The following is a 16,698-nucleotide window of genomic DNA, read 5'->3' as shown; positions in this document are numbered from 1 at the left end:
TTATACTCGTACACAAGACTCAACTAGTAGCGCCGCCATATTACCCGCCATTAGTGCGGTTTGCAGTAAACGGAGTACACATGGCTCTGTAAAAATATTACAAACAGGAATTGGAGAACGCTGTTGAAAAAATTAAGAATAGTGCAACTATTCGAAAAACAGTAAAAGAATTAAGAGGAAGGGTTTACCAGATGTTGACAGTGAGTAGCGAAGACTAAAGTAGACAAGAACAATAAATCTCTTATAAGTTTTTTTTTAATAATTTCAGTATTTGGGTGACCGAGCTCCGCTCGGGCTAAAACTCGGTACCAAGCGTTTTCCCAGAAATAAGACCAAGCTAGATCGATTTTTTATCTCCGAAAACCCCTACATACCAAATTTAATCGAAACTGCTGGAGCCATTTCTGAGATTCTGATTATATATATACAAGAATTGCTGGTTTAAAGGCATTAGATTAAGTTAATTTATGTTTAACATCGTGGTACTAGATAATAATCAAAAATGAAATCTAATTGAATCATACTTTAAATACATTAGAGTTCTTTTTTAAAATAAATATTTTTAATTAAACAATAATGTTTTTACTGTTTTCTCTAATAAATAAATATATGGTCAAATCTCCCGCACCCCCTGATCAACTCTCCCATGGGTTGGGGAGACTTGAGCCATATTCCAAATTTTATAAAAAAAATTGCCAAAAATGCAATTATAGTTTTATTATCATTTCAATAACACCTAACGATACCTATTTAGGCATGACGCCTATATGCCAAAAATCGAGTAACTGCCACTTACGGTTACACTTTAGCGGCATAAGAGTAAAATGAGGTTCAAGTCTCCCGGACTTCCCCTATACAACTAAATATTTTGTGAATATTTCAAGCATCTACCTGTTGCCTTTATTAATATCGAGCAAAAAACGGCAAAAAATCACGTTTGTTGTATGGGAGCCCCTTAAATATTGTTTTATTCGGTTTTAGTATTTGTTGTTATAGCGGTCACAGTAATACATAATCTGTGAAAATTTTAAGTGCTTAGCTATTACGGCTCAAGAGATAGAGCCCTGTGACAGACGGACCCTTTGGGTACGGAACCCTAAAAACGGGTTATGCAGTAGAGAAATGCAGCTCTATCAGTTAGGATGACTTGTGCGGAACCGAACCAAACGATACCCGTTTCGGGGGCGGGCCATTGCACCGGCGATTGCTGGAATAAGCTTAATGAGGGCTATGGCATATGAATTCGCCGCTAGAGGCGCTAGTGTAGCGAGAGGTCTCCGAAATGTCAAAAATATCACTGTTTTAGGGTGAGTTACGCTGGTTTATTTATAATTAGAATAATTTTGTGAATATTTTGGAATACCTGAAATTAATTATGGCAAATATGCGTTACGGGGCAATGAATGTCTGTGTTATGAGACAGTTTTGTCTTTCGGAAACCTTTGTCCTCCCTTTTTTCCGAACAAAACGGGACTACTCAACATTGTGGCATGCTCGATATTTTTATGGTACGATTTTAAGATATTAAATAAGAATTCACGCCCGTAATAACAAACTAACCACTATACTTCAGGCAGGACTTTTGTCTACAGTGTAGACATGGGTAATCTCAACTCCGCGAAGTGATCTGACTCACTAGATCCAGCTCCGGTATCGGTACCGAATCCGCTTATTGAATCCGACTCCTTTATTGACTCCGGTTCTTTCGAGCGATTATTAATTTATCTATGGCCGATCCGCCCCGGCTCGGTTCGGTCGGTCGGTGTCGGTACGGTACTGCGGTGCCCCACCCGCTGACTGAACTGAAGTACAGATTCGTGAGAGAGAGAAAGATTCGTTCGTTACTCAGAACAATAACTTTAGTTTACTGCTTTAGTTATTGTTCTGAGGTTCGTTAGTCCAAGTCCGAGTACCGAACCGAACCGACCAACCAAACATAGATAATAAGATCCAAGTCCAAGATCCGATCCGCAGGGCTACTACGAACCGAACCGACCAACCAAACATAGATAATAAGATCCAAGTCCAAGATCCGATCCGCAGGGCTACTACGAAACTCCAAAATCGAAGTTCGTGTCGTGCGGTCCCTCTGACACTTATACTATTTAATACGAGAGCGAGAGGGACGGTACGATACGAACTTCGAGTTTCGTAGTAGCCCTGCCGATCCGATCCGAGCCGAGCGAGAGCGAAAGCAGGCGGACGGAGCGAGTCAGTGTGAGTGAGCGTGACGGCGATCACGAGCGAGGCGAGCCGCTCGATCCAGTCGGAGTTAGTAACTCCGGAGTCAATAAGATTTGAAAGGAGTCATTAAGGGATTCGGATCCGCTTGAGGATCTGACTCTTTTGAATCTTCAGATCCGGATTTACCCACCTCTACTACAGTGGCGCCAACTGGTGAGCGCGAAAACGGTAGCCCTCATTGTGGAAGGCCAACGCTGCGTCTTTCGGCTCACAGTCGCGACTTTGACCAATGTGATGATAGGCTACATCAGAGAGATATCTCTCCAAGCAGATGTTATGCCTGGGGACCGAACTCTAAAGGAAGAGCACACTGATGTTGTTGAAGAAAAACTTCGATATCGCGGTGCCGGATGTCACAGTTGGCCTGGGTGACGACTAGATGGCGCTACACAAAGTTATCTGTTCTTCAAGCCAAGTGGTTTACCCAGGCCTACCCATGCCCATTATGAAAAGTATCTACTTAAACTAAATGTTTTGAGCACTAACTACGAGGATCTATTTTCTTCTCTCCGGAGTGCCTAACCTTTCCATTCACGCATTATCAGGCCCTATACTATGAAGTAATATAAATAAATAAGTGTAAAATTCGAACTTCGTATATATTGCCGTCTGCGTGCCGTCTGCTGACGCTTATATTTAACACGAGAGTGAGAGGGAACGGTGCGATACGAATACGAACTACCACTTGTTGAATTTCGTAGTAGCCTCCTTGTCTGCGGCTTTCTTTCACCGCGGATTGGCCTCAGAGAAAGCAACCCAAGCCCCGCCGGTCGCCTGGCCCCGCGCGCGGCGCCGGCGAAAGTCGCGCAAGTTCATTACCACGGGTAACAGTACCGCGACGCCTGCGCAGCTGCGTGGCGTGACCATGAAGATCCTCCTGATACTCTGCTTGGCGAGTCTCGCGCCATCCGTGTTGCCTGCCAAGTACATGCCCAAATGGAAGAAGCAGGTCTGTGGAAATTTTGTGTTTTTTTTAAAGCACCCATTTAAGTGTCAGCCAGTAAGTTATTGGTAACTCTTAGTGTTTTCTCGTCTAATTTATGACATAAATCCTCTGTTTTTTTTTAAATATGTTATTTAATGATATCTACAGTTTTGCGCATTGATTTTTTAAAGCTTTTATTTAATTTGCAACGTTCGTTTGTTAGTCGTGGTTTTAAAATTTGCAAATCATTTTTCGACTAGGTACTTCCTGGTATTCGATTTAGCTGATATTTGGCGTATTTATTTAAGTAAAAATACAATAATCAATAGAGAAATTCATATTCAGAATCTGAAATTTCGGTAATTCAGGATTGTCTCCGCAGGACGGAACTGTTAATGGAATCCTCTTGAAGCTTGGTACTGTGTAGTTTGGATGACAATATAAACACAGTCAACAAGAAGTACAGTTAGCAATTTATGTTAAAATTTATGTCGTGGTTACTAACCATCTATGGACATTCTGATAACTACTGAGGTCTTTCCTGTTCCGATTTCACAAAGACTGACAAATGAGAAAAAATAATACCTAGCATAATGTAAATGTAGTGTCATTCTGCGGCTTGTATGAGTGAAAAAAAAACTTTTCCAATACTTACAAGATACTTAATACCTGTTGTTACGAATGCCAAAAAAGAAGCGCAGATGTCGCGGTAGCCTAGTTTGACTTATGGCCTCTTAAGCTGAGGGTGTTGGTTTCGAGCCCGGGTTCACACCTGAGTTTTTCGGCCTGCACACACCTGCGAAGAAATTCAGTGGTATGTGTAAAGTTCCCTATCTGCGGATGGGCCGCGTGGGAACTAAGGCCCAAGCCCACTCATTTTGAGAGGAGGCCTGTGCCCTAAAGTGAGATGTACGTACAAAGGCCGATGTGATAATGATAAACTTCATACAAACATTGCAAGTAAAAAAAACTTAAAATACTTAAATATTTGACTTCAACTTCAATAGAGTGGTTCCTATTTCTTTGTGAATTGGGAAGCTTTTTCATGTCTTCTGAACTAGCTATTCTAGAATCATCATCATCCCATCTATATATGTCCCACTGCTGGGCACAGGCCTCCTCTCACAATGAGAGGGCTTGGGCCGTAGTTTCCACGCGGGCCAAGTGCGGATTGGGAACTTCATACACACCATTGAATTGCTTCGCTGCTTTGTACAGGTTTCCTCACGATGTTTTCCTTCACCGTAAAGCTCGTGGTAAATTTCAAACGGGATTCTAACTGGAACTGGAACAAATTCTAAAATAAGATAGTAAACAAACAGACTTCAATCAAGTTCCGTTACATCACGGAGTTATAATTATATTCGTCACTTTCGATTGTGCGCGTGAGGGACCTCGGGCCTACAATCAAACGTGTAAAGATTGTCAATTAGTGCCCCCCCGAAGTTTCTGTTTCGGCGAGTTTCGGCGTTACTGTGGAAGAAAAATTTGTCGAAATTCTGGTTGAAACTCAAACTCGGTACGTGGGCTATGTGCTCCGCCACCAACGCCTTAAGGTGGGTACTGACCAACGTTACGAGGTGTAATGTAACATGTTGCACAGCGAGCATTCGTGCAGTCAGTACTTAGTGTTACGGGGAAACCAGCGAGCAACGAGCCGCTCGTTGCTCGCTTTGAGTGCTCCACCCGGCTGTCGGTTTTTTGGCGAATCCTCTGACTGTTACGCGGTTCAGTCAGTACGCTGTAACAAGTCAGCCATCTTTACTGAGAGTGGCTGGCGAATATGGAGCACAAGTTTTGACGAGCAACATTACGCAGATTTTGAGAACACAGCGAACATGCTCAATGCGTAACATGCTCGATGCGAATGTACATTTCACCTCGTAACGTTGGTCAGTATACCCAGCTTTAGCTAATTTGAAAAGATACACTAAGATCAGGTTAATTTAGCCCTGTGCCAAAGTTATACCCTTCATTGTGTCAAAGCACCTCGATCTTACGACAGGTACCTACCTACTTTTACTTTTTCTAAAACTACCAAACGATTGATTTATGGAATAATCATTCAATCATCAAACTCAAACATATCAAAAAATTATAAAATTAATGCAAGTTTCAATAAACCATATCATTTATCTTATTAATATTATAAAAGCAAACGTTTGAGAGTGTGTGCATGTTAGTTACTCCTTCGCGCGCGCTAAAATGGCCGGAACTTTGAAATACTTAACTCTTAAGCTAATTTATATCTCGATATTTCCATGGGATAAATGCAAAATCCCATAAGCACCAAACGAATGTTACAGAGTACAGATGAAAAATATATAGATATTTTGAGTCCCGGAAAAGGGCATAGGATAGTTTTTATCCGGGAAAATTGCACCCCCCGTTCCCGCGGGATAGCGTTAAGTGCATTCTGTGCAGACGGAGTCGCGGGCTGTTGCTAGTTTTAAAATAATATTTACGTTTGGCCGTAGAAAGCTCCTTTAATCCTACGTCAGGACGCATCTTGCATCTCATGAGTCAGTCACTTTCTAATATGCGCGAGAAAGCCGCGCGAAAGCGGGCCGCGAGGAAAACCTGGGTGAAAACACTAGCGGCCAACACACGTGCGCTCCTTGCGCAGTTGGTTAACGCGGAAACCTGGTCTAAGACCCAAGCTTATTTTTTTATGGTTCCATTAACCTGTCCTCTCCCAGAGGCACAAATTTGTGCCCAAATTCCTTTGATCCTGTTATCCTGGGAGATGACAGATTAACCCGCGACTCCGTCCGCGTAGAATTTGGTTATCGCTATCCCACGTGAACTATGCAATTTAGAATTTGGTTATCGCTATCCCACGGGAACTATGCAATTTAGAATTTGGTTATCGCTATCCCACGGGAACTATGCAATTTAGAATTTGGTTATCGCTATCCCACGGGAACTATGCAATTTAGAATTTGGTTATCGCTATCCCACGTGAACTATGCAATTTAGAATTTGGTTATCGCTATCCCACGGGAACTATGCAATTTAGAATTTGGTTATCGCTATCCCACGGGAACTATGCAATTTAGAATTTGGTTATCGCTATCCCACGGGAACTATGCAATTTAGAATTTGGCTATCGCTATCCCACGGGAACTATGCAATTTAGAATTTGGTTATCGCTATCCCACGGGAACTATGCAATTTAGAATTTGGTTATCGCTATCCCACGGGAACTATGCAATTTAGAATTTGGTTATCGCTATCCCACGGGAACTATGCAATTTAGAATTTGGTTATCGCTATCCCACGTGAACTATGCAATTTAGAATTTGGCTATCGCTATCCCACGTGAACTATGCAATTTAGAATTTGGCTATCGCTATCCCACGAGAACTATGCAATTTAGAATTTGGTTATCGCTATCCCACGTGAACTATGCAATTTAGAATTTGGTTATCGCTATCCCACGTGAATTATGCAATTTAGAATTTTGCTATCGCTATCCCACGGGAACTATGCAATTTAGAATTTGGTTATCGCTATCCCACGGGAACTATGCAATTTAGAATTTGGTTATCGCTATCCCACGGGAACTATGCAATTTAGAATTTGGTTATCGCTATCCCACGTGAACTATGCAATTTAGAATTTGGTCATCGCTATCCCACGGGAACTATGCAATTTAGAATTTGGTTATCGCTATCCCACGGGAACTATGCAATTTAGAATTTGGTTATCGCTATCCCACGGGAACTATGCAATTTAGAATTTGGTTATCGCTATCCCACGGGAACTATGCAATTTAGAATTGGGTTATCGCTATACCACGGAAACTGCAATTTTCCGGGATAAAACTATTCTATGTCGTTCCCCGGAACTCAAACTATGTGTATACCGAATTTTATCTAAATCGGTTCAGCGGTTTAGACGAGAAGATGTAACAAATAAACAAATATACAAACAAACAAAATAGACTTACTTACAAACTTTCGCACTTATATTATTAGTAGGATTACACTATGTACAGTCAAACAAATTGAATCATGACCCAGGGTGGAACCTTTGTGCTACTAATGTCATGTTGACATCTCATATTTTTGTCAAGGAAATCATAGTGAAATTGATTATAAAAAGGTTCCACCCTGGATCATGATTCAATTTGTTTGACTTGACTGTACACACATTAAAAAAGGTCTTGGGATACTCATTATCTGCGAGCTTATATTGACATGTTTTTTTTGTATTTTTTATTTATTTGACTGGATGGCAAACGAGCAAGTGGGTCTCCTAATGGTAAGAGATCACCACCGCCCATAAACATCTGTAACACCAGGGGTATTGCAGATGCGTTGCCAACCTAGAGGCCTAAGATGGGATACCTCAAGTGCTAGTATTTTCACCTGCTGTCTTACTCTCCACGCCGAAACACAACAGTGCAAGCACTGCTGCTTCACGGCAGCATTAGCGAGCAAAATGGTGGTAGAAATCCGGGCGGACCTTGCACAATGTCCTACCACCTGCAGTGTTCAAAGCTGTCTAGGGATAAAAAATATCCCTTGGGACTTTTGTTGAGAGTATTATATAAGTAGGTACTACGATTGATAGCATTATAGCATATTTTATGGTATTTTGGTATTTTGAGGTATTTGGGGTTCTCAAGATGTTTCGTTATTGTTACCTAGTATTTTTATTGTTTCTACCTAATGTGTAAGTGTTTTGTTTTTACTGTTAACTTGCATGTGTTGGAAACACTGAAATAAATAAAAATACTTAAATAAATGGCTGTCTAATAAAGCCTTATTAGAGCACTAATCTTTATGATCTGGCAGTAGAATTGAATTCAACAGTCGGGACCCATTACTGAGAATGTTTGAGCCGGTCTCCATTTTAGGAAACCATCATGCATTACGACGGTGAAGTACTAATACCTCCTAACTGATAAATCTCGAACATGCAACTTAGCTTTAGCTAGGGGGTGCTAAGGTCCTCAATCGCGTGTCAAAGGTTATTCAGTTAGGAGGTATTGGTACTTCGCCGTCGATTAGGTACATCATGTAATGCATGATGGGATACATCTGTAATGTAAGAATGTGTTCGTTGGCAGGCGTGTGAGCTGCCAGCGGTGCAAAGCGAGCACAGCCACTACATTTGCGACGAGAAGGGCGAGCCAAAGTGTCATCCCGGCTGGCAGGGGGACCTCTGCGACGTGCCCATCTGCAAGAAGGGATGCGACCCGCTGCAAGGTAACTATCAATTGGACGTAGTTATGCAAGCAGGAACCAGCCCACACCTCCCCCCAAGGTTTAGATAAGTATGCAACAAGAAGTTACTAAAGTGCACCTTCTATCAACTCGACAGAGTGCGTTTTATAGTAACTTGTTGCATACTTATTTCAATTTTGGGGGGAGGTGTGGGTTGGTTCCTGTTTGCAGAACTACGTCCAATTAGCAAGGTGTCATTGATATATTTACGCCACATATTTAACGGCCAGGGTCAGGCAGTTTGTATTTGTGACACAAAAACAAAAAAATGCGATTTTCATAACATTAGGCGTGAGAAGGGGGGGAGGGGAACAATGGCCGAAATCGGTGTGAGATAATTTATGAGTGGAACCAAATGTGCAGTGCGTAACTATTAGGTTCTCGACCATATTTTCTTTTTTAAACCCCTGACGCAAAAAGAGGGGTGTTATAATTTTGACTGCTATGTGTGCCTGTCTGTCTGTGTGTCTGTGTAGCACCGTATTAATGTTCTTAAACGGGTGGGCCGATATGAATGCGGTTTTTTTATTTGGAATGAGGTTTTCCAGCGATGGTTCTTAAATATGTTTAATCAAAATCGGTTCAGCCGTTTTTGAGATATTGAACTTTGAAGTAACAAAGTCGGGGGTTTCCCAACTTTTTAACTTTTTGTTTTAACTAAGTAACGTCACCCAATTTTCTTTAATCTGTCATCTCCCAGGATAACAGGATCGAAGGATTTTGGGCACAAATTTGTGCCTCTGGGAGAGGACAGGTTTAAGCGTTCTTCTGCCACTGCCCTTCTGAAAGCCTTCCACGTCAAGAAGGGAGCGTTTTCTCCCACAAAGAGAACCCATGGTCTTTTTTCGGACACCTATGCACGCCGAATTTCATGTCTCTAGTTAGACTTATCGACTCAGGTCAGGTACGGGATTTTTTCTGATCCGACAAAAGTATCCGGATAAAAGTACCCTTTGTGTCATTAGTATTCTAGAGACCCAGCTATCTTCATACCAAATTTTATCCACCCATTTTGGCAAGAAAAACTAACACACATATACACAAATAATTTAGTGCATCTATAATATTAGCAGGACCGTAAGACTTAACTACCTACATTTATTTTAGGTTACTGCAAGCGGCCCGGAGAATGCCGGTGCAAGCTTGGTTTCTACGGGGAACGGTGCAACAAATGCATCCCCCTGCCAGGCTGTCAGCACGGCAGCTGCAACGTCTCCTTTGAATGCATCTGCCGCGAGGGCTGGGATGGCCTGTTCTGCTCTGAGCGTGAGTACCTAGTATGAACTAGTTTGAGTAGTGTTGTTGCGAATATGAGTGGTGTTGATGCAAGAATGAATACTGTTGTTACTTTACTTGTGTGTTTAAAATATTTCGTGATATATTGTATTATTCAAGCATGGTTACTTTGAAATTATTTGTCTTTATACTTTCTTTGTCGTCCAATACTAGTAAATATATCGGTATATTTACTTGCAATATTTTCTTAAGTAAACATACCTTTGGTTTGACATACAAAGCTTGTAAAAAATAAACACCGTATAGTCCTAGAAAGCATGATAATCGACCCACATACAAATCAACCTGTTCATAGTTCATTGACACGACGATCTCTAAAACTATTCAAAAGAAAACATAATAAAGCCCGTTGAATAGATTTAAATGTCACCGTTATGTTCTTTGTGATTTGCTTTTAGAATTTGCATAAGTAGCATCTTTAAGTTTGAATGTGCTCGGTGCAATATAATATATTGATAATATAGACCACAGTAACAGTTTTACATTAGTTGCGGTATCGACGAGTACGTACCGTAATATAATAAGGGGGTTATAACAAATAAATCATACACATTAATTAAAAAGGAACAATTGAGGTTACACTAAACTATCCTAAAAATAAATTAACTATATATACAGTTCGCCCAAGTCTTGTCCCTGAGGAAGAGTGCCCATAAGGCTGGCTGCATTTCCTCGCTGGATCGTGATTCCAATACGTTGGGCGAGAAATACACCAGCCCTATGGTCATTGGTAATTTCGATTTTTTTTTTTTTATTTGTCCAAAAAGTTTGTGTGCGTCCGAACTCCATGGACCCAAAGTTTCAACAGCAAAAGCTGTAAATATGTATGTAGTCTTTAGAGAGACCTGTATATTTGCGGCGTTTTGCTGTATCAGCAAAACCCGCCTTGGTAGATGAAGAGGCTAAATGGGACGGCGCGAGGGTATCCACACAAGTGGCATCCCAGATAAGTGGCCGACCCATTTGCCAGGGAATAAGGGTTAATCCGTCGGGTCTTCATATTCATATTTCAATTAAATTGAACGGAAATTAGCCCGCGATATCTATTGAGCTCTGTACCTATATTGCGACGCCGAAAACATATCGCTAAACTACTAATGTTATGTTAGTACAGTCGAATTCATAAACTTGTTAACAAAAATTTGATCAAAATTATCTGAGCACGCTCCTGCGCCTTTAATATTGTTAACAATAGAGTTGTGTTCAGATATTTTTGATCAAATTTTTGCTCACAAGTTTATGAACTCGACTGTACCTACGTTATTACTGAGACATTGTCATTAATGTAATGAGTTTTACAATTGGGTTCCCGGTATTACCCACTACTATTTAATTTCTCGACGTTTGAAATATATCTAAGTATGGGTAAATACTTTACGACTGTTACAACTACGGAAGTATAAGTCGCAACAACTTCATCATCATCATCCCAGCCTATATAAGTCCCACTGCTGGGCACAGGCGTCCTCTCAGAACAAGAGGACTTGGGCCATAGTTCCCACGCGGGCCCAGTGCGGATTGGTAACTTCACAGGCACCATTTGAATTGCATCGCAGGTTTGTGCAGGTTTCCTCACGATGTTTTCCTTCACCGCAAAGCTCGTGGTAAATTTCAAATGTAATTTCGCACATGAATTTCGAAAAACTCAGAGGTGCGAGCCGGGGTTTATTTATTTATTTTACTTTATTGGAGAACCCACGACCCTCTGCTTGAGAGGCGATAGGTCAAACCACTAGGCCACCACGGCTTACAACTTGCGTTGTCATCATAAAAAGCTCATTTTGTGTACCTTTCCTTTACCTATTGTATCTGTTGAGAAATTACGACAAAAAATATATATCCACGAAGAACTCTACGAGGACAATAGGACCACTTTTGACATTTGTAATTTTTACATTGATGACTTATTTTTCGTCCAGCGATCTGCCGCTCAGACTGCCACGCGACCCGTGGTTTCTGCGAGGTGCCGGGCGACTGCCGCTGCCGCCTGGGCTGGTCGGGGCCGACCTGCCGCGCCTGCCAGCCGCTGCCGGGCTGCCAGCACGGCTACTGCGACAAACCTCTAGAGTGCAAGTGCCTGCCTGGCTACACAGGACTGCTTTGTCAGACACGTGAGTCATCGTCATTTATTTATTTATTTGTCAACAAAAACACCAATGCGATGTAAAAATCAAATTATACAAAACAAAAAGACATAAAAAAGACTAATTAGGGATTTTTGAAAGTCGTCTTCGTCGCTACCCTAAAACGACGGAACACCACACCCTGCGGCCAGAAGTCGGAGCGCAGGAACATCTGCTGGTGCTTGGCAGGCACTTGGAGTCTAAATGAGCTGAAATTGTTAGCCCTTTGAGACTCGAGCGGGAGGATGGACAGCTCTAGCAGGGCTCCCTGTAACCGGGCCTTTACTGCCTCGCGGACGTGCTCGAACACCTTCTCCGGTGTCGTCTTTTTGTCCAACCGAGACAAGTAGATGTCCACCATCGGTACTGCAGCTTGAATACAGGACGACGCTGCAGGAACGGTCCCACGCTGATTGCGATTGCGCTTTAGACGGCGTTTCCGATTTACCACCGTAGACATGTCATATCAGCCATAGGACATAGGCCTCCTCATATACCTCCAGTTGCTTCAGTCGGAAGCGGTCTGCATCCGTCATTAACCGCGGCTTAAATCAGGTTATCCGTCCATCCAGTTTATAAACATCATATGCTGCACTTGCTGTTCGGCGATCTCCATTCGAGAGCTTTTCGGCTCCAGCGGCCATCTGTTCTCCGGCTATAATAGTCTGTCCATTGCCACTTCAACGAACTAATTCGCTTGGCTATTTCGGTGACCCTCGTTCTTTTGCGTGGGTATCTTCAAATTTCTAATTCGTGACACGTGAGACATGTGGGTAATTAACTAATTTATTGTGGAAGCTCTGGGATATTCCTCTGTAGAGAAGAACTTAAGCTATAGCTAAACTTAAAATAATTTATATTTTCTCAATTTCAGCGATATGCTCGTCGGGGTGCCATAGCGAGCGCGGCTACTGCCGTCGCCCGGGCGAGTGCCGCTGCAAGGTCGGGTGGACTGGCCCCACGTGCTCGCAGTGCCACCCGTACCCGGGATGCAAGCACGGCACGTGCTCTCGTCCTTGGGAGTGTTCCTGCGAGCCAGGATGGGGCGGCATGCTGTGCGATGAAGGTATGCACGTTACTGCTGTAGTGCTGCAACGTCAAGTGGACCGGACTGACGTGCTCGCAGTGCCACCCGTACCCGAGCTGGGGTGGCATGCTGCGAGATGAAGTATGACAATATTACACAGTCAAAGATTGCGCAATATCTGGTCTGTCGCACCCACTCAAGTTTTTGATCGAACTACCTTGATTTGACAACGTATGGATAAAATAACCTAACACTTCTTGCATAGACGATACTAACATAGTCTAACCTTTTACAGAACTGAACTACTGCGAGAAGAATCCAGACACGTGTAAGAACGGAGGCAAGTGCCAATCGCTTGAGTCCGGCGACGGCCTGTTCCGCTGCCAGTGTCCGGCGGGCATCAGCGGCCGGAACTGCGAGAACCTGCCGGACAGCATGACAACACCCGTACCGGACAATACAACTGACACCACAGAAGTCACCAGCGTCGAAGAAGTAACGGAGCTCACAGAGTTGTCTACGAAGGAACCGAGTGAAGAGAATGAGACTGAATAGCCATTATGAAGCGCATTCTATAGACAGGGTCAGTTTTTTTATTAGGGTTTCCGGATCTATTCTAGGATAAAGAACAAGAGTACCCACCTCTAGACTTGGCCGTATGGCACTCCACTTGGGGAATTTTCACGCCGCGTTTTTTAAACGCGCCATCATTACGCATTTTAGGGACATCGACGGCGCGTTTAAGAATCCCGTGTGCCGTGTGTTCTTGAAAATATTTGACGAAATACCATGATATTAAAAACATTCTGAAATTCCAAACTAAAATTTGACACGGTTTTAACTAATGTTGTGCGAATTATTCACCTAACATTCTGATTGACTGCAAACAAGATATGTGTTTGTTTGGTTTATAAATTAAATAATTTATAGATTGTTATATAGATTAAGTTATTTATTTGTTTAGTTGTAAGTTTATTTGATAAATACAGCGTAAAAACTAGAATGTTGTTTCAATCTAGTATCTACAGGAATTCAAGATTTGTGTTTAGATAAATAAACATGTACTATTTCGAAACCAAGTTTCCGATTTAAGTTCAAATAAACTAGCTTACAGGATTATATTAGTTACAGTTAACAAAAGTAGATAGCTAAGTTATGTTCAAGATAGAAATTACCTTAATCGTGTGTCTTTCTCCTAAAGTCTTTAAGTTGTCGGATATTTTTTTCAGGAAGATAAATCAGTTTTTGTTAAAAGTTTCAGTAACTTATTACTTACTTTCATTAACTACTTAAATTAAACAAAAGAAGGTAGCTAGTTATGTTAAAGATAGAATAATCCATTATCATAATCGTGTATCTTTCTCCTAAAGTGTTTAAAAAAGTTGTCAGTTTTTGGTAAAAATTTCATTTTTAATTCAAGGTTTTTTTTTTTGACTTCAAATTAAATTACATTTCCGTACGAAATTTCAAGTCGATGCCATTAAACTGTTGAGGAGTTACATCCTGCGGAAACGATCCTGGCTGGACCACAGGATTTACGTAAGTATACTGATTTTCAGCTCAATCAAAGATAACCAGCAGGAAGTGGTCGAAAAATGCTTTCTGTATTTCCACGACATGTAGGTACATAAATACAATAAATACACGGGAAGTTAAGTAAAAGCTTCTAAAAATATGTCTTCAACCCAATTAATTCACGCCTCTTTTATAGTTAATTAAAAAGCATGGCAGAACACCTTTATAAATATTAATGTGCGAATAATTATCCCAATTATTCTGTAATCAAAATATCGTAGACGACGACCGACTTATTTCGCAACCGTCTCAAATAGCATCCATTCCCGTACAGGGTGTGTATAATTTTTCCTAATCAGTATTGGGCTCACACAGAAGCCAATAAAGTCCGGATTTAGCCACGTGGGGAAATATCCTGAGGTTTTTGCTACGACAATGCGAGTGCTAAATGTTTGATAGTTGCGTTGCTCAGATGGTTTGATTGGCTAGGGTGACAGCTCCGTTGGACAAAAGTCCGGTTCCGAAGGTCCGATGTCTAGTAGTAATATGATAGTCTATGCCAAGTTAATCTAATTTGGCGAGTAAATCGGTAGTTGCAAAGATTTAGGGCCTGTTACGCCACTTATTGAGAATTTTTATAGGCAATTTTATGTCTGTTTTGACTGAATACACGGCGAAGGCGGGGGTTGTGATGGCCGATGGGGTCAGAAGGTTCTCGAATAGCGTCTGCGGACCGGGAGACGAGCTGTTGGTAGGCCTCCAACAAGATGGAGCGACGACCTGGTTAAGATCGCGGGATCGCGGTGGATGCGGAAAGCACAAGACCGGTCTGAGTGGAGAGCCTTGGGGGAGGCCTATGTCCAGCAGTGGACGTCTTTCGGCTGACATGATGATGATGATGAAACGGCGACAGCATCACATTTCTGTATCATACAAATTAAATATTGCGTTCATAATATTAGTAGGATAAAAACTGACTCAGGCCGGCAGATGCGCGGAATTAACCAATGCTGGTTACGTGGATTCGCACTGTTCTCAATGTAAACTTTCCATGTCCTGAAATTTAGTGTTTTTTGGTCACCATGTGGCCAGTACACTCGATAAAAATGGCGGGCCGGTCGGAATCCGCTAGCGTATTGATTAATTTGTCGCTAAATATGTTGCAGCGGGCAATGCCGCGGATTCCTGCGCTTGCGCCGCTCGCCTATGCGCCTACTGCACATGATGTATTACATGGGATATGTATAGGATATAAGATAGTATAGGATCTTACTTTTTAGTAAAGACTACATGTTGATTTACTCGCGTGAATCGTTTTACTTTGTTTTTTTTATTAGTCCCCGACGCAAAAAGAGGGGTGTTATAGGTTTGACCACTATGTGATGTCTGTGTGTTTGTCTGTGAGTCTGCCTGTGGCACCGTAGCTCTTAAACGGGTGAACCGATTTGAATGCAGTTTTTTTATTTGAGAGCAGGTTTTCTAGCAATGGTCTTGATTTGACCGGTCATTAATTGAAAAAACTTGTTTAACCTCGTAAGTTCTGACTTTTTACCGTACATTTCTACAGACCGAGCCAAGTAGGTACTCTCAGGTTTGTGATCTTGGAAACTATTTCAATAAAAGTTTTCATTTCATAGAAAAATAAAATAAAATAAGTAACAGTAGTAACAAGAAAATATAATAGAGACGATGTTTTTCTTCAGCGTAAACGTAATTTCGCTCACAAATTCCGAAAAATTCAGAGTCATGACTCCCTGTACTAAACTAAACTACAACTTCATTTTAGTAATAAAAGTAAGTAAGTATAAGTGTCTACTAGGTAATTAATAAAAAAAGGATTAAAAAAAAACAGTTCGAGATTCTGTAGTCATTTTTTCCTAAAATTTTTAACCGACTTCAAAAAAGGAGGAGGTTCTCAATTCGAGTGTACGTTTTTTTTTGTATGTTTGTTACGCGATAACTCCGCCAATTGTGGGCCGAATTTCAAAATTCTTTTTTAGTTATAAAGGGCAACCCTCGAATTTTTAAAGCACACCTGTAGCCATTTTGCCATTTTTAACATCAAGTGAAGTATTTACATTCAGAAAGTATCATTTGGTGAACTGGACCCTGATAAAGAAGACCGTAGGTATCGGTACTCTGTTTTAAAATGATATAACTATGCTGTGTTTGAGCTTAATGGAATCGTTGTGAGATGCACTTTGGCTACAAAGCACTAAAAACTATGACAATTATTTTTTTTAACAAAAAATGGAACCGACTTCAAAAACTTTGAAAATAATTTTCTACTAGTTTAAAGTCGGTGCCTCAGCACGAGCCAGCAGGAGTGATTGA

General features: G+C 41.5%; 1 protein-coding gene across 1 annotated transcript; it reads left to right on the top strand.

Annotated features, from left to right (window-relative positions):
• The first annotated feature begins 3,049 nt into the window (after window positions 1-3,049).
• Window positions 3,050-13,924, top strand: LOC141429545 (uncharacterized). Its single transcript, XM_074089891.1, has 6 exons — window positions 3,050-3,193; window positions 8,247-8,385; window positions 9,511-9,669; window positions 11,619-11,810; window positions 12,697-12,888; window positions 13,145-13,924. Exons 1-6 carry the CDS (start codon window positions 3,110-3,112, stop codon window positions 13,402-13,404), a joined length of 1,026 nt encoding a protein of 341 aa, XP_073945992.1. The 5' UTR covers window positions 3,050-3,109; the 3' UTR covers window positions 13,405-13,924.
• The last annotated feature ends 2,774 nt before the right edge of the window (window positions 13,925-16,698 follow it).

The sequence above is a fragment of the Choristoneura fumiferana genome, chromosome 7 (genome assembly GCF_025370935.1).
Source record: "Choristoneura fumiferana chromosome 7, NRCan_CFum_1, whole genome shotgun sequence".
Taxonomy (NCBI): domain Eukaryota; kingdom Metazoa; phylum Arthropoda; class Insecta; order Lepidoptera; family Tortricidae; genus Choristoneura; species Choristoneura fumiferana.
The sequence above is the reverse complement of the archived record's forward strand: the minus strand, read 5'-3'. Positions and strand labels throughout refer to the sequence as shown.